General features: G+C 60.7%; 2 protein-coding genes across 2 annotated transcripts in view; one reads left to right on the top strand and one right to left on the bottom strand.

Moving 5' to 3' along the window:
- Positions 1-7,042, top strand: part of GOT1 (glutamic-oxaloacetic transaminase 1) — a 21,717-nt gene extending 14,675 nt beyond the window's left edge. Inside the window, exons 3-10 of the mRNA XM_019555512.1 lie at positions 501-682; positions 2,029-2,152; positions 2,354-2,466; positions 2,674-2,778; positions 3,262-3,412; positions 3,513-3,678; positions 3,781-3,923; positions 6,449-7,042. Of these exons, the coding sequence (XP_019411057.1) occupies positions 501-682; positions 2,029-2,152; positions 2,354-2,466; positions 2,674-2,778; positions 3,262-3,412; positions 3,513-3,678; positions 3,781-3,923; positions 6,449-6,585 (1,121 nt within the window). The 3' untranslated portion in view covers positions 6,586-7,042. The remainder of the gene's footprint in view (positions 1-500; positions 683-2,028; positions 2,153-2,353; positions 2,467-2,673; positions 2,779-3,261; positions 3,413-3,512; positions 3,679-3,780; positions 3,924-6,448) is intronic.
- A 581-nt stretch (positions 7,043-7,623) lies between these two features.
- On the bottom strand, positions 7,624-26,852 carry CNNM1 (cyclin and CBS domain divalent metal cation transport mediator 1; the record flags this gene model as incomplete). The annotated part of the gene is made up of 13 exons (XM_019555511.1): positions 7,624-8,145; positions 8,563-8,674; positions 9,120-9,236; positions 9,344-9,442; positions 9,825-10,005; positions 10,330-10,493; positions 10,897-10,959; positions 11,825-11,872; positions 11,987-12,086; positions 12,787-12,956; positions 13,188-13,328; positions 13,811-13,954; positions 26,456-26,852. Coding segments are annotated over 12 exons (1,704 nt in total), but the record flags the coding sequence as incomplete, so codon positions are not given.
- Positions 26,853-26,859: the final 7 nt, after the last annotated feature.

The following is a 26,859-nucleotide window of genomic DNA, read 5'->3' as shown; positions in this document are numbered from 1 at the left end:
GAGAGAAGGAGCAGAGAGATGCCCCCGCGTGCCCTGAGCGTGGGGGTGGGGTGGGGTCGGGGCTGTCCCCGTCCGTGCAGCCTTCCCCTGATCTCGGGTCCCTGCCCACTGCCCCCTGGCTAAGGTGGCGCAGCTTGCTGTGAGCCTCCGTCTCGGAGGCCAGCAGTGTGTGTCCCTTGGAGCCGCCCCACGTGGCTCCTTGCCCTTGCTCAGACGCACGGGGCAGCTCCAGCCCCGGGCTGCGGGGGCTCCGAGGGAACGGAGGGCGGAAGGACCGGGCGCGTCAGGCACCAGAGCCTCTTGCGCGCCACATGACCCTACAGTGCGCCCAGGTGGCAGGCGGGGCTGGGACCTGGGCACGGCTGGCGCCTGCTGCTCGGGGCCGCACAGCACGGGTGAGGTGGGGAGGAGGCTCAGGGGGGTCACGGGGGCGTCGCTGGGCCAGGCGTGTCCAGGGCCTGGGGCTGGTGTGAAGTGAGATGCCCCGCTCCTCTCTGCAGCCTACCGCACGGATGAGGGGCAGCCCTGGGTCCTGCCGGTGGTGAGGAAGGTCGAGCAGATGATCGCCAGTGACACCAGCCTGAACCACGAGTACCTGCCCATCCTCGGCCTGCCCGACTTCCGGGCCAACGCCTCGCGCATCGCCCTGGGGGATGACAGCCCGGCCATCAAGGAGGGGCGGGTAGGTGCTGGGGAGGGCGTGCCCCCTCGCTGGCGCGGGGCAGTGCGGTCTCTTCAGGCTGGACCTCTCCGGGGTTGCGGGGTTTGTCCCGAGTGGCCTGGTGCGTCCGGGAGCTGCCAGAGTGAATGGACAGAGCCCTGTGGGAAGGCAGACGTGCACCTTCATCCAGAGCCTGGGCCTCGGCACAGGCAGATGCAGAGCCGGCCATCGGGTTAAGCGTCTCCAGGACTGGCTGGGCGGCGGGGAGGAACTGCCCCTTCCATGGGCGGGGGGAGGCTGGTGTGGCAGAAAGCCTCCTTGGTTTCTCCCCGAAATCTCTGCCCTGCGACAGTGTGATCAAGATGGGCCAGCACAGAGGAGTCACACCTCAGCCGGTCTCTTTAGGTAACCTGAGCTGGCTGCAGTCCTGAGGGAGGGGGAACCTGCTCCCTCTGCCCATGGGACTGGCATCACCCACCTGGGTGGGGGGCATCTACCTGGGGAGCTGGAACCTGCCCAGTAACCGGTGATGTATTTCAAATTGGTTGGCCGACAGCCAACTGGGGCTGACCTCCACTGGCCCAGGTGAATGAGGTCACAGGGGCTATATTTGGGGGCGGGGAGGAGGCTCGCTCTCTTCGACCATGAGGTGAAGCAGCAGCAAAGCAGGGGAGACAGAGAAGCCTTGCCATCTGGACCTAGCTCTCTCTCTCTCCCCAAGACTCCAGAGGGGAAACTCAACCAGCCTCTGGAAGATGCTTGTGAGTAAGCTGCTCGAGATCTGATTAGATATTTAGCTGGCAGTAACACAGATGCGTGATCAAAAGGCTACCACAGCCACACTGTTTGGTCTTTAGGATTCCTAAGATATTGCTCAATCCTGTACCCGAGTTTACCCTACCCCTTGTAATCAATAAAGTTCTCCTTTGTGACCGGTGTGGGAGACTTTTATTGAGGGGTGGGTCTAAACTATGCCTAAGAGACCCCTTAGGTCTGCGGACTAAGGGAGACTGTACTTTTTGGCCCCAACTTGGGGAAGTGCCCCAAGCGCCTGTACCGGGCTGAGACAGTCCCTTCTCGGGGTGGTGGCGGTGACGTTTACCCCCAGACTAGCGAGTGTGCTCCGGGAGAGGGGTCGGCGAGCATAAGGCGCCCCCAGGGAGGCATTTGGAGCCTGGAAGGTGGGCGGGCCCAGGGAGGTGGGTGGCTCAACGCAGGAGCGCCCCCTACTGGCCCGCCACAGCTGGTCCCTCAGGAAGGCCTGGGAGGCGCGTCTTGTTCTGTCCCGTGTCTGTGCTCTCGCTTGGCCTTGGCACCATGGCCCCCATTGTGCTCACGTTGCGTCTTATGACGCCTGTGCATCACAGGTCGGGGGCGTCCAGTGCTTGGGCGGGACGGGCGCCCTGCGCATCGGGGCAGAGTTCCTGCGACGCTGGTACAACGGGAACAACAACACGACCACCCCTGTCTACATCTCTTCTCCGTCCTGGGGTGAGTGCAGCCGCTGCCAGGTGATGAGGCTGGGGGGCGTGCAGGGGCCAGGCGCTGGCCCCTCTCTGGGTGGGGGGAGAGCCGGGCAGGAGGGGGCCCCTGTGGGAGCAGGGGAGCTGGTGACCTGCTCCCTGCCCGGTGCCCCTGGCTGGGCTGGGCTGGGCTGGGCTGGGGACCAGCTGAAACCTGACGCCCCCACAGAGAACCACAACTCCGTGTTCACGGATGCTGGTTTTAAGGACATCCGGACCTATCGCTACTGGGACCCGGCCAAGAGGGGCCTGGACCTGCAGGGGCTGCTGGAAGACATGGAGGTGGGTGAGCGTGGACTGGGGGAGGCTGCTGTCGGGGAGCAGCCGGAGCCATCGGTGCTGGAGCTGGCTCTTGGCTCAGGGCTGGGCTGGGCTGGGTCCAGCCAGACCTGGCTGAGCGCCTGCAGTAGTCGGTGGCCGAGTGGGGCTGGGGTCTCCGGGTGGCACCAAGGCCATATGTGTGGTGGCTGAGACCTGCTCCCTCCTCAGGCTGCTCCCGAGTTCTCCATCTTCATCCTGCATGCCTGCGCGCACAACCCCACCGGCACGGACCCCACCCAGGAGCAGTGGAAGCAGATTGCCACAGTCATGAAGGTACCAGCTGGGGGGCGGAGGGCCAAGTCTGTGTGGGGCAGCTCCGGCTGGGCCCAGGTATCCACCCCCTGAGTGGGTGAGGAGTGGGGCTGGGGCAGCCCCCGCTCGGGTCCTGCAGGCAGGGACCAGGGAGGCTCTGCTTTCAGCCCCCCGGGGGTGTGGAAATGTGTGGCTGGGGAGCAGCACCCTGATGCTGCCTGCCCTCCTGTCTTGGCTGCCCCCAGGGGATGCGCCTCGCACAGCTTTTGCAGGTGCCCAGTAATGGCTCCTGGAGCATCACCTCCCTGTCCAGGGGGAAAGCAGGGCTGTCCCAACTGGGGTGCAGCAGGGACAGCTGCTGCGGAGGGTCCCTTTGATCACTCTCCTTCCGTGACAGCATCCCGGAGCTGTGGGGCTGGCAGCAACCCCAGAGGTCATAGCTAATCCAAGCCCTGCCTGAGGTGGGATCAGGGGCTTCCTCTCGGCATACTGCTCTCTTTGCAGCGCCGGTTCCTGTTCCCGTTCTTCGACTCGGCCTACCAGGGCTTTGCCTCGGGCTGCCTGGACCGGGATGCCTGGGCTGTGCGGTACTTCGTTGCCCAGGGCTTTGAGCTCTTCTGCGCTCAGTCCTTCTCCAAGAACTTCGGGCTGTACAGTGAGTGTCCGCCCAGGCCTGGGGCAGGCGGCCTCTCTGGGTGGAGGCGCCGTGTGGGGAGCGGCAGGGCTAGCGGCTCATGCCTGCCTGTTGCCCGCAGACGAGCGTGTGGGGAACCTGTCCGTGGTGGGGAAAGATGCCAACAATGTCCAGCGCGTGCTGTCTCAGATGGAGAAGATCGCCCGCACCACCTGGTCCAACCCACCCTCGCAGGGAGCCCGCATCGTGGCCACCACCCTCACCTCCCCCCTGCTCTTTGCCGAGTGGTAAGTGCTCCCAGGGTGGGGCGAGAAGGAGCAGGCTCTGGGCTCGCCATATGCTCAGCCGGATCCCACTGACCCAGGCTTATGCCTCTCTCTCCTCTTCAGGAAGGACAACGTGAAGACCATGGCAGATCGGGTCTTGCTGATGCGGTCAGAGCTCCGTTCCCGGCTGGAGGACCTGGGCACCCCCGGTACCTGGAGTCACATCACTGACCAGATCGGCATGTTCAGCTTCACGGGGCTGAACCGTAAGTACCGGCCAAAACGGGTGCAGGATCAGCCCCTGCCCCTGCCTCTGGCTGCAGGGACCGGGACTAGGGCTGGGTGCAGGGGCCCAGGCTGGAGGCCCTGCTGACCTTGCCAGGCTTTGCCTTTTTGTGCTAGATGGAGAGCACGCCAGCCCCTTGGCAGGGCTCCTGCCCAGTGCTACATAGTCCCAGAGCTGCAGGGCTCACGGGGAGCTGTGGGGTCAGATCTAGTTCCAGCCCTGTTTTTGAGGCAGGATCGGCCCTGTCCAAACCACCCCAGACAAACTCCGTGTCCGACCTCGGAGCCACGTGACACAGCCCCAGGCATCGCTCGCACCCCTGCACTGGGATACGGTGGGGCTGCAGCTGCCAACATCCTGCTGCTGCCAGGAGGGTCATGGATGCTGCAGAGAGCCCAGGCCATGCTGCAGAGGAAGAGGACTCTTCCCCTCCCCCCCCCCCAAATCTCAACATGGGGTAAAATTCCTTCCTGCCCCCCAAATCTCACATTGCTCTGACCCTAAGCAGGGGGGCAAGGCCTCCTAGCCGGGAATTTCTGGCTTCCCTCCCAGCGGGAGCATTGGCACAGCCCAATCCCCAGCCCCAGCCTCAGCTGTAGCAGCACCCAGCGTCTCCAGGAAGGGTAAACCCCCCCCGACACATGGAGCACAAAAAGGGAGGGGGCAGCCAGCACAGCCCAGGAGCCTGGGACGCTCCCACGATGGAACCAGGCATCGCTGCGTCTAGATCATCCCCCACCAGTGGCTGCCGCACAGTGCTTGAACACCTCCAGGGATGGAGCATTCACAACCCTCCGCTATCTTGCACTGCCTCCCTGCTCCTACAGTAATGAAGTTTTTTTTACAGATCTCCAATTTAAACTCACTTTGCTGCAACCTCAGAGCATTGGCCCATGTCCTTCTCTCTGCAGCAGGAGAGAACAGGGACTCTCCCTCTTCTCTACGGCAGCCCTTCAGGGAGTTGCAGGCTGCTCTTGCGTCCCCTCTCAAGCACCCTTCCCACAAGCTGAATGCTCCTTCAGCCTCTCCTGTGGGACTTGCTGGCCAAGCCCTTGGTCATCTTTGTTGCTGCCTCTGGACCCTCTCTCACTTCTCCACCTGCTTCTTAAAATGTGGAGCCCAGAACTGCACCCAGTGTCCAGGGGAGGCCTGACCACCTCCCCTGTCTTACCCACAGTGCTTCTACCGATGCATCACAAATCACTTCGGCCTTGTGTGTGGCTGCATCACACGGCAGCCTCACGTTGAGTCTGTGCTCTACCACGACTCCCAAGTCCTTTTCCATAGAGCTGCCATCCAGCCAGGGCCCCCCGTTTTGTATTTGCATGTTTGATTATCCCCCTGAGCTGCACCACCGTGCCTTTGTCCACATTGAACTGCATCCTGTTGGCTCCAGCCTGGCTTCCCAGTTTGTTAGGATGCTTCTGAAGGGCATGTTCACAATCCTCCCTAGTTTCATGTTGTCCACAAACTTACTGGAGAAGCTTCCTATGCCAGCATCCAAATTGTTAATAAACACATTGAATAGCCCAGGCCCAGGACAGATCCCTGTGGGACTCCACTCAACCTCCTGCTATTCTGACATGGATTCATTAATATAATTACCCTTTGTTTGGGGCTGTTGAGCCAGTTGTCTGTCCACCTCTGAGCAGTTTTATCCAGCCCACACTTCTCTGGTTTGTTTTGGAGATGGTTATATGGGACCTTGCTGAAGTCAGATGCACAATATCCACATCATTCCCTTCATCCACCCCAGCACCATTCCCTTCATCCTCTCAAGTCCTCTTCTGGCCCTCTGGTACCTGGCCCATCTCCCACGACTTCATGCAAATCCTTGCCGAGGGCTCTGAGATCTCTGCCAGTTCCCACAGGACTGGGATGAAACCCATCTAGTGCTGCTGACTTGAACTCATGCAGCCCCAGTGAAGTGCTCTGACCATCTCTCTCATTATCTCCTCCCTCAGCTTCCCTCTTCCTTATCCTAATAGTCTCTATTAGGTGTCAGGCCCTAGCTTCATTATTTTGTGAAGACTGAGGCAAAGTAGCTGTTGAGCAGCTTCGCCTTCCTTGCATCTTTGGTGAACAGTTTCCCCTGGCTTGTTAACACAGGGCCCACAGCTTCCTTGTCTGGCCAGCAGACTTATAGACCCTCTTGTTGTCTTTGACCTCTGCCAGGCAGAGCTTGTTCTTCATCTTTGTCCCAGCAGGTCCCTGCTCTTTCCTGTACGTGTCCTTGGTGACCTGCCCGTTCCTCCATTGCCTGTTGTTCTCCTCCTGCATTGGGGCACTTCAGAAGCTCCCTGCGCAGCTGTGTGGGTCTCTTACAATGCATTAGCGGGCCGTGTTGTGCTGAGTGGGGCAGGGGCAGCGCTGAGCACCAGTTCACCAGCAGCGTGCCAAGACCCTTTCCCCCACGCTGAAAGCCCCGAGTTGCTCGTGATGACTGCCGAGGGGTGGGGGGGGTCCCATGCTCGGGGCGTGACGCCTCTGCGGTTGCCCCCACAGCTAAGCAGGTGGACTACATGATCAAGGAGAAGCACATCTACCTGATGGCCAGCGGGCGTATCAACATGTGTGGCCTCACCACCAAGAACCTGGACTACGTGGCCAGCTCCATCCACGAGGCCGTCACCAAGATCTAGTGGAGGTTGCCAGCAGCCCACCCCATCAGACGCCACTAACATCACTGCATGTGCTCCCCGCCTGGTCCCTGCCCCCAACTTGCCGCCCCCGGGAGCAATAAAGATGGAAGCAATGGCTCTGTTGGGGACGTCAGCCTGCCAGCCTCTTGGAGTGGCCCCTGGCCCCAGGGCCAACTGGTGCCCTCCTGGGGGTGGGGCAGGGGCTGGGGAGCTGCCCACAGGGCCCACCTAGCACCCAGACATCACCAAACCTGTCTCTTCCCGATCATCCAAAGAGGTCCCGTGTGACCACGTGCCGGTGCAGTGCATTGTGGGGCTGCACCTTGTTTTTGGGGTGCAGCTGGTGCTGGTTTCATCCCCCCTCTTCTGCCCGCCCCCGGGGGAAACCTCGTGGTTGACTGCTGCTGCTTTATGTTGTGGAAAGAAAATAAATTGTCTCCACTCACGTGGCCCTGCCCTGCTGCTTGCACCCAGACTGCGTCTGGTTGCTGCCCAGCCGCCGAGGTAAGACAGGACCTGGCTCAACTGCATCGCCGTGCCAGGGCCCCCAGTCCTGCCCCCCACCCCAGTCAGACCCTTCTGCTCCGTGGCTGGTTGCTGTCCCATGGGCTCTTACCCCCTCCTCCCCGGGGGCACGGGTCCATGCAGCGGGGTCTCCAGCTCCAGCCGGGGCAGGAGTGACCGTGGACTAAGCGAGGGCAGCGGGAGGCGGTTCTGCCACCTTGCAGGTCCTCGGGGCTGGGCAGGGGGAGAAACCAGCCTGTGGCCCCTGCCACGTTATCAGGGCGGCGCCATTGGTGATGGACGGACAGGGGTGTCACCGGGGCCTGATCGCTCCCTGCCGGGGAGACGGGTTAGGAAGGGGGTCACCAGCTGTGCCGCAGCCCGGGTGTGAGGGGACTGGCAGCAGGCCGAGGCCAAGGCAGGAAGCGAAACTGCCCCCCTGGCGCAGCGGTTCGAGGTGATGGCGCTGAGAGGGGCTAGATGAAACGTGCCCCGGCCCATCCCGATCCGCCGAGAGCAGCAGGCAGAGCCTCGGGAGGGTGTCACTTTTAATGTAAAGTATCTCCATTGCAATCAGTCTCCACAGAAACCAGTTAAAAGTTCTCGCGGTGCCAGCCCGGCCTGGCAGCGCGGGGGGAAGGGGGAGCACCGTGCTGAGCCCCTTCCCTGCAGGGCGAACGCGGCTCTGGCTGCCCCGCTAGGGAGGGCGGGGTGTCTCGCTGGGTGTGTGCATGCTGGCGTGGGGGCGCGTGTGAGCATGGGTGCCAGGGCCCTGAGCGTTGTGGGGACGAGCGGGCAGCGTGGGGGCACGGCTCGCTGCCAGTCTGCATGGTGCCTGGCTCGGGGCAGCCCCCTGCTCCGGCCGGCCGGCCGGGCCCCCCAGCCAGAGGCGCTTCGGCTGTCCCTGGAGGCGCCCGGGGCTGCCATGTCTGCCCCTGCCGGGGGCAGCCTCTTGTTGTGGGACCCGCGCACGGGGCAGGCTGGGAGCAGCGGGCAGCAGGTGGGTGCAGACGCGCTGCCGCGGGCACTGCGTCGGGCGGCCTTCGTGCTGCAGACCTGTGCGAGGAAGCAGCAGTGAGGCCTGGGCAGCCCGCGCTGTACCCCCCCGCAGGGGCTGAGCGCCGCGGACTCGGTGTCTGCCTTCGCACGCTGCCCTGGACGGTCCTGGTCCAGCCTCGTCCTGCCCCCACTCCAGCCGGGGGCAGTCGCACCCCCTTTGCAGCCAGCTGCCAGGTGTGGGGGGGGGGCAGCATTTCTGTTCAGGCAGAGCTGAGGGGTCCGTTCATTTCACGGCTCGGGGTCTCCTTCCTGATTTCTGCTAATCTCTTTCCCCATGCAGGTGTTGGTGACCCTCTTTCCTCTAACTGTCAGGCTGGGGCCTCTGGGGCAGCCCGGACACGCCCGTGGAGCAACCCCCAGGGGTGGTGCGGGGCGGCCGTGGCAGGGTCCCCGTGGGTGGTGGGGGCAGCTCACCTCTGGGCTGCGTGAGCCCGGCTGCTGCTCGCTCAGGTGATCAGGGGCGTCAGGTTGGAGCTCTTCTCCTGTGTCTTTTCGGCCTCCGCGGATGGCCTCCGCCTCCGCCCGCCTGTGGGCAGCACCCGGACCGGTCAGTGCCCCCCAGCAGCCCAAGGCAGCCCCCTCCCACCCTCCTCCCTGTAGGGGCTACTGCAGCAGGGAGGCACAGGCTCGCTCCCGCCCGGGGCTGCCCATCCCTGTAGGGTGCCCAGGAGCAGGACCCCCCACCCCACCGCAGCCTTGGGCAGCCCCTGCCCCTCCAGGCCCCACAACAAGGTGGGGGTCCCTGCTTTGGGGAGGGTGGATCAGGATGGGACAGTAGAGGCTGTGGCTGGACCCCATTCCCTGCCCTCCCCTCCTCTGTGCACCCCTGCCCCATCTCTCCTCCCAGGATCCCCCCCTCGGGGATGGGCACTGGTTCCCACAGCCCCGGGGCCGTCTCTACCCACCACGACCGGGTCCATGCCAGCCTGACACCCTCCCAGCCACCCGGCTCCTTGCACCCACCCACTCACTCAGCGTCCTCAGCAGCCGCTTGCCCAGGGTGTCCTCGGAGCTGCTCGGGGACGCGCTCACCACTGCGTCCTGGCCTGGGCTCTCTGGCTCCGCGGGGATGCTGCAGCACTCGCTGTCTGCAAGGGCACAGGTAAGAGCCGCAGAGCCCTGCCACCCATCAGCCTCCTTCCCTGGAGACCTCCCCTGGTACCGTGCACCCCTCTGCCCCGGCCCCTGGACTTACTCTGCTCCTCGTTTGCCAGCTCCTCCCGGATGAAGGGAACCTCAGCTGGCTGCGGGGACGCAGGGTCGCTGGGGCTCCAGGGCCCATCAGGCTGGACGCCTGCAGGGAGATGCCCATGGGGGTGGGGGCTTGGCAGGGCCAGGGGCAAGAGGGGAGCAGGGGCCAAGCAAGTGTGAGCAGGTGGCTCCCACATGCAGGGGCCACAGCGTGGGCATGCAACGGCTCCGTGGTCTGAGTGCAAGTGTGTCCCATCGGGGCTGTGCCGGGGCTGCCAACGGGTCGCGGGGCCGGTGGTCATCCCCGGGCTGGAGCCGAACGCGGCTGTTCAGTGTGGGCTGAGTTGGGGCAAGTGTCTTGTGTGGCTCCAAGGTCAGACATGGGGTTTGTCTGGGCTGGTTTGGACGGGGCTGGTTCTGCCTCGGGCCGGGCTGGGACTGGATGTGCCCCCCGGGGGTCCCTTCCCGCTCCAGGATCGACTTACCCGTGAGGCTGCCCCGCTCCGGCAGCAGGGTGGCGCTGTCGTCCCGGGGGGTCTGCGGGGTCCCACGGACCGTCGGGGCCTTGGTGGAGTCCCCGTGGTTGAAGGCCTCCGTGTCGGGGGTGTGGGGGGAGCTGTCCATGCGGCTGGCGGCCAGCGCGTTCTGGTACTGCTGCCGCGTGACCTGGCGCAGCGGGCGCAGGCGAGTCGCTTGGCACCACAGGGCCCAGGCACCCCCTTTCTCCCCCATGCCCTGCCACTGCCCTGGGGCCACCAGGACATGACCTAACCCCCCACCCCAGGGTCTGCCTGGAGCTGAGCTCTGGGGGCCACAACACAAAAACCCAGGACGTCTCACCCCGATCTAGCTCTGGGGGGGGGGGCCCAGCGCTGCCCGTGCCCCGACCCACCCCGGCCCCTCGCCCAGCTTGGGAGTGACGGGTGCGGGTGGCGCGGGGCACAGGCAGTGACTGTGGCGTGGCCGGGCCAGGGCTGGGGGGGCAGGTACCTTGACGAACTGGACGTCGCAGAGGATGCGGACGGAGTAGTCCGGGGTGTAGACGCTGTTGCTGCCGCTGTGCAGCGGCGTGGGGCTGCTCCCGGCCTCTGTGCGCTCCCGGCTCGGGGACTCGGCCCGGTTCAGCCCGCTGCAGCGAGACGGCGAGCGGTTCACTGGGGTGCGGGGAGAGGGAGCGAGAGCCCCAGTCACTGCCTGCCCCACGGCTGGCCCCTTGCTCGCCCCAGCACCGGCCCGTGGACGTCACCGTGGGCCTGAGCAGCCCAGGGGCCTTTGCCCCTTCCCAGCATCCAGGGGAGCAGGGCAGGGCCTGGACCCTGTGCTCCGGGGCGAGGCGGCAGCTGAGGCTTTGCTTGGACGTGGAGGCAGGGTCAATGTTGAGGTCGGGCTGGGGCAGGGACAAGGGCACCGCAAGCAGCAGGGCTGCGACTTGGCTTCGCTTCCCCACGCTTGGTGCGAAGGAGCCCGGTGGGTCATGCCCTGCTCCCTGCAGGAAGGCACCTGAGCCTCCCTGCAGCCCCCCACCGGCCCCGGCCCCGGCCCCAGCCGTGCAGTCACCTGGGGACCCAGCCAGCGACTCTCCTCTGCTGAAGGCAAAGTTGCGGGACACGGAGATGGGCACTGCGGAGAGAGCGGGAGGGGAGGGGAGCGCCCGGGCGGGCGTGAGACCCACTGGCCCCAGCAGCACCACCAGCACCTGGCTCGGCAGGGAGCAGGCTGGGGCTGGCACGGCAGCCCCTGTGCCCCGGGGCCTGGGCTGCCAGGGACAGACAGGCGGGTGCACTTGCTCTTTTGCACCAAAGAACCATGGAGGGGCTGTGCAAGGCCTGGGGCCGTGGGCCTGGCGTGGGAGCTGCCTGCTTGTGGCCCTGGGGACCCCAGCACCCGGAGCCCTGCTCATGCCCTGCAGATGCTTGCTCCCTGCCAGGGGCACCGAGCTGCGGCTGAGGCGGCCCCCTTGCTGGCTTCAGGCTCGCGCCGCTGCAGTGCAAAGCACCGGGGCCAAACCGGCCCATATCAGCTTGGAGTCCCCATTGCCCCATGAATGACACTGCTTTGCTTTCAGCCCCAGGCTCATGCCAGGCAGGAATCTCTGGAGGTCCCTTCAGCCCTATCGCTCTGATTCTCCAGGGTTAGGGACTGTATGTGCACTGGTAGCTTATTCAGTTAGTCTACCAGGTGCATCTCTACCCTGGCTAACTCAGCTAATGCCCTCTCTGCTCATGGTGCATCTATGCCAGGGGGATGTGGCTACTTCGGGCAGCAAGTGCCCGGGGCTGGCACGACTGCGTGCGGGGAGCGTGGGCAGCCCCAGCCTGGGGTCTGGCTGCCCCAGCACAGGGTGGCAGAGGTGATGGCTGCCCCAGTCACTGCCCTGTTCCTCTGCCCAGGGTCCCCGGGCAGGGAGAGGAGCCCCCATGAGCTTGCGGGGCCCAGCCCCCTCCTCCCCGCATGCATCAGGTCCAAGGCAGCCCCGCGTACTTACGCAGGAAGGCCGATCCGCCCAGGCTGCTTCCCTTGCACATGTCGCTGTCTGCAAGCAGAGGCGGGAAGGAGCGTGAGTCTCCCAGCTGGCACAGCAGCCCCTGGGGCTGGGGTCACATTGCCCCTGCGCCCCCGGCGTGGGCCTGGCTGGTGCCACCCGTACCTGAAGACAGGGCAGTCATGATGGCCGGGACCCCATAGTAGGTGAAGGCGCCATTCTCGAACCGCAGCCCCTCCTTGCCGATCTCCACCTCCACCTTGCCCTATGCGGGGAGATGGGCTCAGACTAGCGGTCCCTGGCCCTGTTCCCCGCCCCCCACCCCTGGGCAGGGGCCCTGAGGCAGAGGGTGTCTGTGCAGCACCTTGAGCCTTCAGGAGTCCCGTGTGCGGGGCTGTGCTGAGGGGCCTGGAAGAGGGAGCTCAGGGCTGGGCTGATGCAGGGGCTGCAGGTTAGGAGTGGGGGGCACTGGCAGGGCTGGGGAGGGGGAGTTCAGGGCTTGGTGGGCAGGGGGCTATGGGTTGGGAGTGAGGGGCACTGGCAGGGCAAGGCCAGGGCTTGGTGCTTGGAGGGCTTCGGGTCGGGAGTGGGACGCAAGCAGCGGTGGGCCCAGAATCAGCAACCCCATGCATGCATGTGCATGTGCATGTGCTTGTGCATGTGGTAGGGGTGGGGTCCAGTTATGACCAGTGGGTGCCACTGCCCCTTCAGATCTGCACACAGTTAACACCCATTTTCTCCTTGTGCTGCACAGACTCTGACGCCCTGGACGCTGTGTGGGAACTGGGCCCATTTCACAGACGGGAAACTGGGGCACGGAACAACAGCCCTGGGGATGCACATGGAGACTGCAGCAGAGCACAGGAGGGACTGGCTCCATGTCCTGCCCACTGGGATGCACTGCCCTTTCCCAAGGAACCCGCCCCCCCCGGGCTGGATCCCCGAGGAGGGGGCACCCGGTGCACCTGCAGGATGAGGATGAAGTAGTCGACGGGCCGGTGGCACTGGTAGAGGCAGTGCTCTGCCGCCCGCCGGTTCTTCTGGTCAAACTTCAGCTCCTGGATGACGTTGGGGTGCTTCAGAAGCCGCAGCAGGATCTTCTCCGAGAGATAGGGCGTCTTGAAGGGCTCAATTTCTGAGAGGGGGAAAGCACGTGTGCCCCACTGGGATGGGACTGTGGCCCTAGGTGGTGGCTCCGCCGCGGTGGCCGATGTGGGGCAAGGGAGGGGGGTCCTAGAAATCTTGGAGCCCTGGGGCTGGCAGGGGGCTGCGGGGGCACAGCCTGGCCTGAGGCAGGATCAGCCCCGTCCAAACCAGCCCAGACCAACCCCATGTCCAACCAGTGACGGGGCTGGCGCACCAGTACCTGTTGCCATGAACTGGTGCGTGGCCAGCAGAAGCTGCGGGGAGATCTTCACCTTCATCTCGCTGTCCAAGAGCCGGAAGATGGAGAAGTCGTGGGGCTTCCTCCCGTGGTACGGCACCCGCTCCTTCCGCCGGTTGTCGGCTGCGGGGACGGAGGGCGGTGGCGTCGGGCTGGGCAGGACGTGGCCCCACGTGGCTGCTGTCCCTGCCTCGGGCATCTCCTGGTAAGTCTGGGATGGGGAGACCTGCCCCGGGCCCGACCCCGACCCCCTGGCGCCACCCTGGGACGGTCCTGCCAGCTGGTTTCCCAGCACTTCACCCAATCTGGGTTCAAGGGAGCTGAGCCCTGGTGCGCCCAGCCCTGCAGGTTCGCGCTCCGAGCGCAGGCGGCGTCTGTCTGCACACCCGCAGCCCACGGCTCCTTCATTGCAGGGCCATGCATTACGTGAGACGCAAGGGCTCTGGGACCCAGGGGGTCTCGGCACCTCCTTCTTCCATGAAGCGCATGCACAAGACACCCCGGGGAGCAGGGACGGGACAGGAACCCTCCTCCCAGCAGCTCAGGCCACACCTATCCCTGCCTTGGCCCGTCCGTCCGTCTGCGCTCACAACCGCGACACTGACTGTACAGGTCTGTCTCGTCCAGGATCTCGGACTTGATGATCTCCTCGATGATGTCCTCCAGCGTGACGATGCCCATCACCTCATAGAATGGGTCCCCCTCGCCCTCGTTGTTCACCCGCTGCACGATGGCCAGGTGTGATTTACCTGTTGGGAGGGAGTGCGGCAGGTGTGAGATGCCCCCGCCCGGTGGGTTCGTCCTGGTGTCGCCTTGGCCCATGCCACCCACATAAGGATACCTGGGGCCAAGGGAGCAAAATGCCTTCCCTGCCCGTGGGCTCCCTGTGCTGTAAAATACCCATCGAGCAGCCCAGCTCCACAGCCAGCACGGCGCTCCTGCCCAGCCTGCTCTCACGGCCGCTGCGCCGATGGCAGGACAACCGGAGGGGGCAGAGCCCCCAGACATCAGCCGTGGGGTCTGCCTGCTTCTTGCCTGACCCCAGACCTGCTACAGGATGGCTGGGACCACAGGGGCCATCCCCCTTCCCCAGGGTGCAGAAGGAAGAGGCGTGGGTTGGCAGAGGGTCTGCAAAACATCGGGCATTGGGCTCTCATCGGGCAGGCGTGGCTGCAGCGCTGTGTGCAGAGACGGAGACCGTGCCCTCTCCCTGGTCTGCAGCACCACCTGCACGGGCCCCTGGGCATGGGGGACTCGCCAGGGACCTGTAGGCAGCCTGGCCTGGCCTGGCCAGCCCGGTCCCCTGGGCATGCCAACTGGTGTGGGCCCACGCAGCAGGGCAACGAGGCAGGGAGGCTGCGTGGTGCCCGGGGAAAGCTCTGTGGCTCCAGCTGAGAAGCCTCCGTGGTCTCGGCTGTGGCAGGTGCAAGCACCAGCAGCTTCCGTGTCCTGCTAGCCCACGGAAAGGGCATCCCTGGGCCACACAGGATAACATGTGGGAAGCAGCAGTGGGGCACGGTCCCCCACCCCACTAACAACATGACATGGGCTGTGGTAGAAAAGGGACAGTGGTGGTCTGCAAGACCCCTGCCGTTACCCTGTGGGCATGAGGAGTCGGGACCACTTGGCCCTGCACCTCGTGCCGGGTCCCTCAGCCAGCGCTCGGAGCAGGATGGCATTTTGCCCCTCGCCCCGTGGCAGTTTTGTGGCTTTTCTTGCTGCCGGGGCAGGAGTTTGCCAACAGTGTTTCGAAGGTCGAGAGCCAGACGATGAATTGGTTCTGGGTCCGCTGCCCGGTCAGACGGGAGAATCCCAACGAGAGAGAGTCCCTCCACGGCCTGGGCCTGTTCCCGCAGGACCCCCCGCGCCTCCTACTCCTTGCTCTCCTGGCTGGCCGCCTTTCTGTGCACGGCCCCCAGAGCCCTTTCTCACCAGAGGCAACCGTGTGCTTCCCTCCCAGCAGATGCATGTTTTTGCAAGCTCAGCCACTTCATCTCACAGCCCTGGCAGGGCTCCTGCATGGACCCACCGGGCTCAGGGATTTGCTGCTTTTTAAATTACTGGCTTGTCCCTGCACTGCTTCTCCTGACACCTCTGCCTCTGCGTGCACCTCTCCTGGCAGTCGGGGAGGTGAGGGTGGGACCCCCCTGCTCTGAAATGGTGGGACCCCCCCCCCGCTCTGAAATGCCGACTCAGGCAAAGCAATCAAGCAGAATTTCTCCTTCCTGAGCTGCCCCCAGTGACCCAGGCTCTGTGCTTTCGCAGGCTTCCTGCGTGTGAAGTTCCTCCAGAAATCTGCTTTCATGCCTTCGGCTTCTTCCCCGCCAAAATCCATCCTGGGGCTCCCAGCCTCTTTCTTGCTTGCTGCTTTCTCGGTGCTCCATCAGGCGCTGCCCCAGGCGGGGGCCATTCCAGATCCTGAGGTTTCTGTCCGGCTTGGACGGCTCCTCAGACCCTCTGTGCATTTAAAGTTTAAACCCAACTGCCTGGCCGTGGCAACAGCCGTTCGAGCCAGGCAGCGCTGAGGGAGTCACTTGACGTCTTGGCCCATTGCCATCTATCTAATTCCTTCTGAACTCCTCACTCCAGAGGTGTTAACGACTTTCTCTTTTTTACGGGTCTTGATGCACCACCGATCCAGCCGTCTTTTGTTCTGCTGCCTGTTGGCTGCTGCTGGTCACCGCACTCCTCTTTCACAGCCCTGCAGAGTGTTTTTAACACGCTACAACGACACTCCCTTGGTTCCTGCTTCCATCCTCAACTGAACAAACAGCCCTAAACTGCTGGCATGCCAGTAAATCTTCCCGTTTAACTGGAGACGCAGCTGCGTTGTGCTACATGGGATGATGCACCACACTGTCTGCACCCCCTTTGAAAATCCTAGATGTGCCCATGGCGAGGGGAGCCAGGGTGAGACTTCTACAAAAATGCGTGGGGAGTCAGCTTCTGGCTTCTCACCCGTGGTTGCCATTCAGACCAGCTCCTCGGGGATCTGCGCAGTACCGAGCATGTCGGGGGCAGGACTGTGCTGCCATTAAAAATGGATCTTCCTTGGGAATTTGCAGTCTTGACCCTGTCCTTGCTGTGAGGCTGAGAGGACGTCTCACACCTTGACCTCGTCGGAGTTTCTCCTGGAAGAGGTTGGAGAACTTCCCGCCGTCCCCTCCTCATTCAAGCATCGATGCAAAGTCTCAGCTGGCAGACTCGCTGCTCGCCCCTCTCGGCGAAGAGGCCGTTACATCCCTGTGCCGGCCCTGCTGCTCTCTGGACCGTTTAACGCGCAGTCGAAAACACAAATCGCTCTGCCTCTGTACCGGGTCTCAGGCCATTTCCACACCAGGGAAGTCTTGTGGGTGAGGCCTGTTCCATGTTGTCACATGCGCAGCCAGGAAACCCATCTCTTAATGAGCAATGGCCCGCAGCGCCGGCCTCGGGAAAGCACGGCAGAGTTGGCTGCAGCCCTGCAGCAGCTACATTTCATCAGGATTAAAACTCAAAGTCTCACTCTCGCACACCTGGCGTTTGCCAAAACCCCCGCCTGAACGCCGGGGCCATCTGGTCTCCGCTGCGGCCTTGGCAAGCAGGAAGCCCTTACTGCTTGTGGCCAAGAGCGGGCTATTAATGGCATTTACATGTAACCCCAACCCGCCAGGTCCTCGCAAGGACGGGAGGTGTTACTCAAAAGCAGCCAAAGGCCAATAGAGGAGGCACTTACCATTTTTGGGCCCGAGCCCTGCTTTTACACCATAAATGATTCCAGAGACGCCACAGAGGAATGGGATTTCCAAGTCCACATTCAAACAGCAGCAAACCACATCAGCCAAGAACACCACGGGAACGTTTCCCTGGGCCGAGATCACTCGGCACCGCTGCGGCCGGGGCACAGCGGGGAGGGCTCTCAGTCGGCTCGAGAGCTGGCAGGGGAAATAAACACTCGTCGCAGTGCTCCCGGGCCCTGGCTGCACAAGGCTATTGGCTGTCAGCCCAAACACCCGCAGCAGGTGCCCCCAGCGCCCGCAGGGCTGGGAAACCGCTGCGACTAACGGCTGCTTTCCATTGGCAGGTGCACAACGCATTGATCCCTGCCCGTGATCTAGCAGGCAGGCATCCTGGCCATGTGCCCCCACGTGCCAGGATCGCCTCCAGCAGGAAGGTCCCAGGCAGCTGGGTACTGGGGGGGCACTGCAACCCCCTCCGGCAGCAGTGCTGATGTGTTTTGAACTTTCCATTGGCGTGTGCACAATCCTGCTCCTGACACCAGCTGACCCTTGACGTCCTCCTCCCAGGGCTTGCAAGGAGTTTGCTTGCTTGCGTTGGCTTTTTTGGGGGGTGACTGGCTCTTTAAATTTGGCAGAGACTGGAAAGTCCGAAGTGGTCATTTTTGCACCTGGCTGCTCGGCCCCTCCTCTTTCCTGCAGCTGGTGACACCCTGGGAGTTGATATATTTTCCCTTCTTATGGCGTTGCCCATAATACAGCTTCATGGAGCAGCTGCTGTGGCAAGCTTGGGAAGTCCTGGGGGAGGAGAGGACGGAGCAGAGCTGGGGCCCAGGCACCGGCTCCTTCAGGAAACTTTCAGGCAGGTGAGGTGCAGAAGGGGGTCTGTTTGGGTGCTCTGAAGGCTGCGATGCATGACGTGGTGTATGATATGGCATGGGACATCCCTCTCCCTCCCCTTTGGGGAGCAGCTGTGCTTTTGTGTCTATTCTATGAATCTACAATTCTGTTTTGGCATGTCAAGGCAGAGGGACTTATTGCTGATTTTAAACCAGGGTGAAGTTTAAATCAGAAAGGCCAATGTGCATGCTTGTGCTATTGCAAACACTGCTTGATATTGTAATGAACCCACTCCTGAGTGCTGTTTCTGTTCCTTGGGAAGGTGGCATGAATTTTACAAAGCTAGTACAGGGGGGGAAGCTACCGAAAGCAAAAGCCTTGACCTGCAAGCACAAAGCTGATTGACTTTAGTCCTATGACCAGCCCTACTGACTTCAGCAGGGCTGCCTGTGAGCTTGAAGTTGACCCTGCCTGAGTCTGCTGTAACGGGGCTGCGGTGGGGAAGTTTGCTCTGTTTTTCCTAATGGCGCAGCCTCTCAGGACAACTGCTGCACTGAGACGCTAGCTCTTCTGATAAGACAGGAGCTGGCACAGACACCTGTGTACACGTCAAGGCCACCCTCTTCAAATGCAAAAGCCTCAAGTTGGGTTCCTAAATCCAAATGTGTGCTCCTGAGGCTGGACGGGTCAGTGCCCCTTGCAGCTGGTCCTGTGCTTCCAGCCCCGAAAGAGAAGCCTGCTCCTACTAGCGCCGGTGGGTGTTCATGGCAGATGCAGTCTGCCCTACCTGCTTGTGTGCTGAGGCTCGGGGTGTTACCCCAGGAAGGGTGTTAATTGGTCTGGGGGGGTTGCCTCTTTCAACACAGCTGAGCATTTTTAAGTGTAAAACTTCTTATAGGAAAAGCAACCTCTCGCTCAAGTCTGAAACTGTGCTAAGGCTTACAGAAGTAAAGACACAAGTACAAATTGCCCATACCAGCAATTCAAGACCAAACAAAGCTAAACATAATTATATGAAGCTTGTAAGGTAGGGCCCCTCCACACTCCTCCTGTTCTGTGCCATTTCTCCTGTTTCTTTCAGCTGGGCTGGATTTCCCCTTCCTGAAGGATAATCTCCTCTTTGCCTGATTTAACCTCTGGTGCCCTGCTGTGTACCCCTGTACCTGTTCTGCGCAGGGCCTCCACCAACTCCAATAGCCTCCAGGTTACATAGGAATATATTTTCTTCTTGACTGTTTTCTTCTTGCTCCTTTTTCTGAAGGCTGATGTCCCAGCACTGGTTTCCTCATGCCACCAGATTGTGGTGGTACCTCCTGTTACAGTTCTGCTTTAAACCTCTCATTTGCAAAAATCTCACTAAACAGCCAAACACAGGATGTAAACCCAGCACAATTCTAGCTTTCCACTACAGGTCAATGAAAACTGAATTGATGCAGAGAAAATGAGTCCAACAAGTGCCCTACCTCGCAGCTTTTCCCTATGGGCTCTTCACTGAATTCCTTCTGCAAGAAGTCTCCCTCTGCCCCACTATTGCTTCTGCTCAAGTCCATCTCACAAGGGCAGTGTTTGTCTTGCTGTGATGGAAAACCTGCACCCAGCTGACCTTGCCTGGCTTTTACTTTGCCAAATTGCTGTGATGTGAAGGCAGCTACTTGCCTGGAGAGACCAACGTCCCTTTACCCCTTTGCCTAGAAGGCAGGAACCAGGCATTCAGACCTTGCCTCTAATGGGCATTTAAGCTCGTCTGCCACCCCCAAAGATCACCCGCTCAAGTCAGACACGAGTCAGTCCTGAGCCCTGATGCAAGGTTGTCACAGGCATGAAAGCAGGTGTCTAATGTGACACATGCTGATCTTTTTCTGCTGACCCCGTGTCAGGAGAACCCAAACTGGTCAAGTCTGATCTTTTTGGGATTCCCGACCACTAGGATCCTGCTGCTCACAAGTGCACGGGGAGCTGTGCCAGATCCTCTAGGGCTGGTGTATGAGGGAGCAGCAGTCCCTCGCAGTTCGGGGGGGGGGCTGATCTGCATCTTGTTTTGCACCTGTATCTACTGGTGACTAGTAGTGCTGACTCTCACGTTCGAAGAACGACAATCCCCCAAGCCTGGACTCAACGACACTGGTATAAAGATGCTTTTTACCTTTATAGGCTATTGCCTGTCAGGTGTAAGTCACCTTTTATGCCAGTGGAACCGTATTTGCTGGCGAGGGACTGCATGGGCCTCGATGATCAGGGGCCTGCTGCAGGCTGACCAGTGACGGGGGACTGGCAGTGGGAGGAGGTGGGGGTGGCTCAAGAAGAGGAGCTGTGGGATCACTGTCTCCCAGGACAAAACCTGTCTAGATGTGCGAGTGCACGACCTCTGGGTGCAGGCTTCACGTCTCGGCCGCCTGTCACCTGCTTTGCCTGTTCCCCCACCTTGCCTGGCTCAGGGAAGCTGTGGATGTGGGATGCCCTCCGCTCCGTAGCCTGGCCCTAGGGCTAATGCTTTTCCCTCTGGAGGTCACTGGTTCAACCCTGGGGCCGAGACCTGGAGCTCAAGCCAGGCTGGGATGCATGAAGGAGGAATGCGCTCTGGCAATGAGGAGGGGCAGTAGCAGCCTGCACGGGCACAACCGCCAGCTGCATCCCCTTCCACGAGAGGATGCCAAACACCTCGGGAAGTGAGGCTGCAGATTCAGACACAGGTTCCCTCTGGCTGGACATGGAAAGTTGCTCTTGGCGAGCTCCAATTTGAGTATATTTTTAAAAGGGGATAAATGCCAGACACGGAGCCCAAGGGGAGTCCTCACCTCTCACGCTCTGTGGAGGGCTGTGGATGTGGGGGTGAGGTGGTTTCCCCAGTGCTCAGGTTTTAGCTCCCTTGTTTTGGGGGAGCTGTGCACGGAGAGGCACGATGGCTGTATGAAGAGCATTGGGGCCCCGGCGAACAGCTTGCGACTTCAGCGGTGATAAAACAGAATAGCCCCCACGGGCATGGAGTGGGGAAGGGGGGAGTTGGAAAGAAGTGGCTGTTCAGAGCTTGCAGTAGGGTGCAGGTTGGATGTTTGGCAGCGAGGGACTTCTGGTACGGGAACGGAAAACCAGCTGGAGCCTTGGGCATGTTAACAGGGTTGTTGGCAAAGTGGAGGCAGAAAGGGGCGTGCGCATCTCCCTCATTTCGGGTCCAAGAGGTTCTGGGCGAATGTAGTTTCCCGGCTGGAAGCAGACCCGCTCCTTGGTTCTGTTTTGCTGATCATGCTGTGGTCACCCTCCCTGCGGGGCACACTCGCTTTTCCAAGTGCGCGCCAGTCTAGGACTTGCTTCTCTTATGCTCCTCCTTTTACCTGCATGTAAACTGGGCACTGGTGGCCTCTGCCCGGGTGTTCATAGGCTTTGCTTCCTATCCCGATTATCCTATTCGTGTGTGCACTTCCTGCCTGTGCGGGGGTGCACAGAGTCAGCTGTTCTCCGTCGTTCTGTATTTGCGCGTGCATAAGGCTGCACATCCTCCTTCCCTACCCTGATACAGTTTAATCGGGTGTGCCTGCGGGACTGATGAATTGGGTTTCTCCCCCATGGATTTCGTTCCGTTTTGGAGCCGAGCTCATTTTCCAGGGCCAGGCAATCTGCTGCGCCTGGCTCTGATCCAGCCTCTCTCCCAGCCACAGCAGATGGTTTTGACCGTGTGCCCATCTTGTTGCTGCTTGCCGCCTGCCGCTCAGCTGTGTGTCCTGTCCTCCTACTTACGCCTCGGTGCGTGGTCACCCCGGACCCGTGGTCTCGGCCCGTGCTGGTCTCCCCGATGTCCTCTGCCAGGGAGAGGAGCTGCCTGGGCAGCGGGCAGGAGGAAAAGGTGGTCTGAGAAATTAGGTCCTTTCCTGCTGCCAGCGTGGGGCTGTCTGCCAGCCAGGAGCTCCTGTTTACTCCGGTTTGGGTCATGTCTTTAGACCACTAGCTCCTTCAGTGCTACTGAAGCGTGTACTGTTGTTTTTATATAGCTTGAGTGTCTGCCACTACAGCCTCCAGAAATGCCCCTTCCCACGGGTCCACGGAAGGATCCGTCCACTTGCCTCAACATACAGCACCCAGCCCTACTGGGGAAAGGGGGCTGCTCTGTTTACCCAGCTATTACATTTATTCAAATGTGCACCAACGTGTCTGAATGATTTCCACGTGGAGCTAAGCGGCCACAAGGCACACGGGAGCACACCCTGAGACTAAAGCAGCAGAACCTAAATAAAGGGAGCTTGTATTCACCGTGCCTGGCTTTAGTGTCTAGGAGAGAGAGATCGGGTAAATGGGAATGTTAGAGGCCTATCAGAGGATGGACAGCAAAGGGAAAGCACTGATACTGGAAATAATTATTCTTGTGGAAAGACTGAGATGCAGCCAGCACTAGTCATTAAGGAACCAACTCTGCATATAAATGTGAGGTGCCTGAGCAGCCACATGGACAAACTTTTAACTTCTCATGCGGAGGACATCATTAGCCATGTTGGCCTGAAGTTTGGCAGTAGGAATCTAACATGGTTGGTGACAGAAATTTTATATGCAGGTCAGGAAAAATAGAAATAAATGAAGATGGTGGGGCAGCCGTCTGCATTCACGAGACTACGCAGAAGCATCTGTTTGATCCAAAATCACTCTGAGGAAGGCTGGCTAAAGAGGTGGTCCTGCAAAATGTTTGGCCCTGGGTATGACTAGGTCTTTGATACCAGGTGTTGCTGACAGTTGTCAGTATGGAGGACTGACTTTCCAAATGCCAACTGGAGAGCAAATGCTAGTAATGATGGTGCAGCCCATCTGGTCCTGAACGTGATAGCTGATGCATTGTGTGTGTCGGGTTTTTTTTCCCTGCACAAATACAATCACTCCTCTGCGATTCAGGGCTGTTTTAGACTTGCTTATGGCAAACGGCAAGTGTCCCTGGACTGAGTGAGCAAGAGGTGGCTCAATGTATGCTAAACGGAAGGAGGAAGGAAAGCCAGCTTGTAACCAAGGGCAGAGATTAAGAAATGAAAGGAAGGCATTAGTCATGTCAGCTGAACTGAAGAGCTCAAGCAGCTGAACGTGGAGGAGGGTTGAAATGTCTTCAGTGTTTTTCTTTTTAAAAAAATCTAGATAATCTAGAGCCCAGATGCTTGGGGGGGGGAGGGGGGGTCTACTTCATCGCACGTCTCTGCACCTGTTTGGGTTTGAAGACATTGTTTTGGACAGGTGCCTGTACACAGCTCCCTGCTTAAATCAGTGCCTTGGGGAATGGCATTATGGCTCTACGGTGACCCCCTGCCCATGCATCTGAGAGCTGCCTTTGCCTCCTCAGCACGTCATGCTGGCAGCTCAGTCACCTGTGATCAGCTAGTCTCTACCTCAGCCGCTTCTCATGGAGGAGGGGATGGGGGGACTCAGAGAGCGGGTCCCCAGCTACCTGGGTGAATAACAGCCTCCGAAAGGCTGTCGGGAGTGAGGAGGCAGACCACAAGAAAAAAGACTGATGCTAAGAATGCTTTGTCTTGGAGACAATTGCTGAATCTCAGGATGAAGCGGACCTTGCCAAGGATAATAAAATAAATACACAACTTTTCTTTTTCCTGGCCAGGAACAGGGACTCGGTGGGGGGAGGAGGGGGCAAGCAGGGCATCAGCCCCAGGTACCAACTTAGAGGGGGCACCTGAACTGCCTCCTGACCCTGGGAATGTTTGCCAAAGCAGGAATAGCCCCAGCCATAGTCGCTGCCCCTCACCCCGAGTGCATCTGGGGCACAGGGGAGCAAGGGGGCCGCCCCCCTTTCTGAGGAGCCTCTGCTGTGGATAAGTCTCCTGGCAAAGGGGTGGTGTCCCGTGGATGGCGAAGAGTACGCGCGGCGCGCGTGTCCAGGAGGGTAGAAGTGGTCCAGGCAGTTACAGACCCGTTCATCTGTCCTCAGTAGCATGTGCGGTTTTCAGAACGGGCTTTGCAGGGCAAAATCATAAAGACCTGGAGGTGAATTTAATGTGGCTAAAGGGCAACAGGCGCCTGCCAATGGGCCATGACAATGTGCCTGGTATAGTTCTTCCAAAAGAAATTGATTTTCTAGACAAAGGAAATGCAGCAGATTTGTTGCCTGGACTTGAGTCATGCTTGATGTGCCGCATGCAGGAAGCTTATTAATTTTACATGGAAAAGGAGAAGCTGCAGTAGGCAAGGCCCTGGTTAAAAGGGAGACCGCTTACCCTTCAACTAGGCACCCGAGGTGAAAGTTAGTAGTGAAACTCCTTAAGGACCAGTCTAGGGGCTCACTTTAATATTGTGAGACTTGGGAACAAGAAGCTGGAATGTGTTCATGAAAACTGCCGATGACGACGCCTCCCAGCACCGAGGCGATATGGAGGAGGAGCAGTGTCTTGTGCAGGAAGAAAGGCATGATCTTGGGGCCCAGAGTAAAAGAAATGGGTAGAAACCTAATTGTACAAATGCAAAGTTGATGCAGCGCTTGGGGACTGATACGAACATTTGCTCTGAGCGAGGAGCCCCGGGATGAGACGCAACTGAGATGAGAGACTAGCTGATCGCAGGATGGCTGACCTGCCGGCATGACACGGTCTGGAAGAGGCAAAGGCAGTTCTCCGAGTTGGGCAAGAACTCCCCATGGAGAAGGGGAAGGCCATAACGCCATTTCCCAAGGCACTGATTTAAGCAGGAAGCTGCATACACCCGTTGTTCCAAAACAACAAATTCAAACCCAAACAGGTGCTGAGAAGTGGGACTAGATAGGCTGTCCTTTCCTGTGGCCTGTCCTATGAAGAGGAGGGGAAAAGCAAGCCAGGATTTCTCTGGCTGTTGTAAGCTGTAACCCTCTGTTTTCAATCTGCTGCCTACAAATACAGGGAGGGCTAAACAGCCAGGAGGGAGAAGAATGATTTAAGCTGAAGGACAGTATTAGCCCAAGAGCAAATGAATATAAATGGGCTGGAAATGAGAAGAAAGTGTCTAACCATTAGAGTGGTGATGTTTGGGAATGGAAAGGGCAGCCAAAAGGAGCAGGGGCCTGGAGCAGCTGCTGTAGCAGGAGAGGCAGGGGCTCTTCAGTTTGGAAAGGAGCAGGGGTCTATAAAATCATGAAGGGTGTGAACAAGTGCACAGGGACCTGTTGTTCACCAAGTCCCACAGTGCTAGAACGAGGAGGCAGCTCCTGCAATTAGTAGGTGACGGGCTTAAAACTAACAAGAGAAAGTACTTTTTTTATGCAACGCGTCATTAACCTGTGAAATTCATCGCTGCAGGAGCGGCGGAGGCGGAGCACGGCCAGGTTCAGCACGGGCCTGGATAAACTTGGGAAGGATCGATCTGTTAATGGCTGTTGAACAGGACCCTTGGAGCTGTTTCCTCCGGCACCTCTAAGCCAACAAGGACTGATGCCAGGGCAGGTGCTGAGCGGGGAGATAGAGCACTGTCCATCTAATCTGGGTCAGTGCTCCCCTATGTGGCAACCATTTCTGCTGCTGTCAGAGGGGATATGGGGCCAGATGGACCACTGGTCTGACCCGGTCTGGCACTGCTGATGCTCTTAAGAATAGCGGGGTCAAAAACCCAAGCAGGCTTTAAGCTAGATCTGGCTACGGTATGTACAGCTGCCTGTTTGCCGGCAGGAGACTGGACCCTGAGCCAAGGGGAGGGTTTGGATGCTCTGCACAAGCAGCGTCCACATAGCACAAGACTCAGGTTTGCACAGTCTGGGGCCAAGATGCCAAACTGCTGTAGGCGCATTGCTGGGATCAGTGGGCGAGTGCAGGCCGGCTCCCCCTGCACGCTGGCAGGGAAGGGGAGCGGGGAGCAGGGACCCAGCCGGCTTCTCGCGTGACTGCAGGGGAGCTGGCAGCATGGGGGGAGGCTGCCGGTTCCCATCTCCTACTGTTACGTAATGCAGCGTGTTGCTGCTGTAGTCATCTCTGAAGGGAAAAGCTCCCTGACAGCATGGAGCACCGTTTGTGCGGGGGAGGGGAGGGGGATGAGGTGCAGCCGGTGGCGACAGCTCCAGATTGGAGAAACGGGTCTGGGAACATGGTTCTCCCTGCAGCCCTGCTCCAGCCTCTCCAGCAGCAGGCTGCTCCTGCCAGCATGGAAGGCCCCAGCAGCGGCAGCGGCAGCAGGCCCCGCTTGCCCCAAGCCTCCCGCGTCGCTTGCACGCTACTTCTTTGTAGCTTGGCACACTCTTCGCCCCCGGCTGCCCTGCTCGCTCACCTCCACAGGAACAGCACGGCACACGTGTGCCCGGGGCCACGCTGAGCTGAACTGCTGCCAGCCCCTGGCCTGCTCCCACCTGCCCAGGAAGCAAGGGTGGGCCAGGACCAAGCTGCCTGCCGGCCGAGGCCCCAGCAGCCGGTGCTGTCCTGCGCTTGGGGACACCGCAGCCGGACTGTTGAGAGGCCCAGTGGCCGGTCCCGTTACATGCCCACTCCTGGCCGCGACACTCCTGCAGTCCCAACCAGGCCCTAAGCGACCAGAGGGGAGACGGGTCCCAACCCCACGTGAGCTGCCCTGGCGTCCACCCCAGGCACAGACTCCCGAGGCTGCCTCCGCTCCAGGGAGCCAGGAGCAAGGGACTGGGCCAAGGCCACCGAGCAAGACAGTGCTGCAGGCAGGGCAAGGGCCTGTCCCCTGCAGACCACCGCCCTGGCCCCTTCCCCAGGCCCCGCCGGGGCAGCCCTCCTGCTCCCCGTGCTGGCTCACCCTTCTTGAACTCCTGGAGCAGCGTGTCCAGGCGGGTGTCGCTGAAGACGCAGTGCAGCGGGCGGCGGTAGAAGCGGGTGACGGTGCGCAGCGGCGTGCAGTCGTCGGGGTCCACGAAGGCCAGGTCCTTGACGAAGAGCAGGTCCACGATGTTGTCGCGCCGCTCACCCTCGTAGACGGGGATGCGCGTGTAGCCCGAGCGCAGGATCTCGGACATGGTGGCGAAGTCCAGCACGGCGTCGGCCCGCAGCATGAAGCAGTCGGCCAGCGGCGTGAGCACGTCCCGCACCGCCTTGGTGCGCAGCTCCAGCGCGCCCTGCACCATGGCCAGCTCCTCGCCCACCAGGTCGTGCGGGCCGGCGGCCCGCAGCGCGGCGAGCAGGCGCCGGCGCGTGGAGCAGGCG

This window comes from Crocodylus porosus, unplaced genomic scaffold (genome assembly GCF_001723895.1).
Source record: "Crocodylus porosus isolate Cpor-Errol unplaced genomic scaffold, CroPor_comp1, whole genome shotgun sequence".
NCBI lineage: Eukaryota > Metazoa > Chordata > Crocodylia > Crocodylidae > Crocodylus > Crocodylus porosus.
Note: the sequence above shows the minus strand (reverse complement) of the source record. Positions and strands in the feature narration are given on the sequence as shown.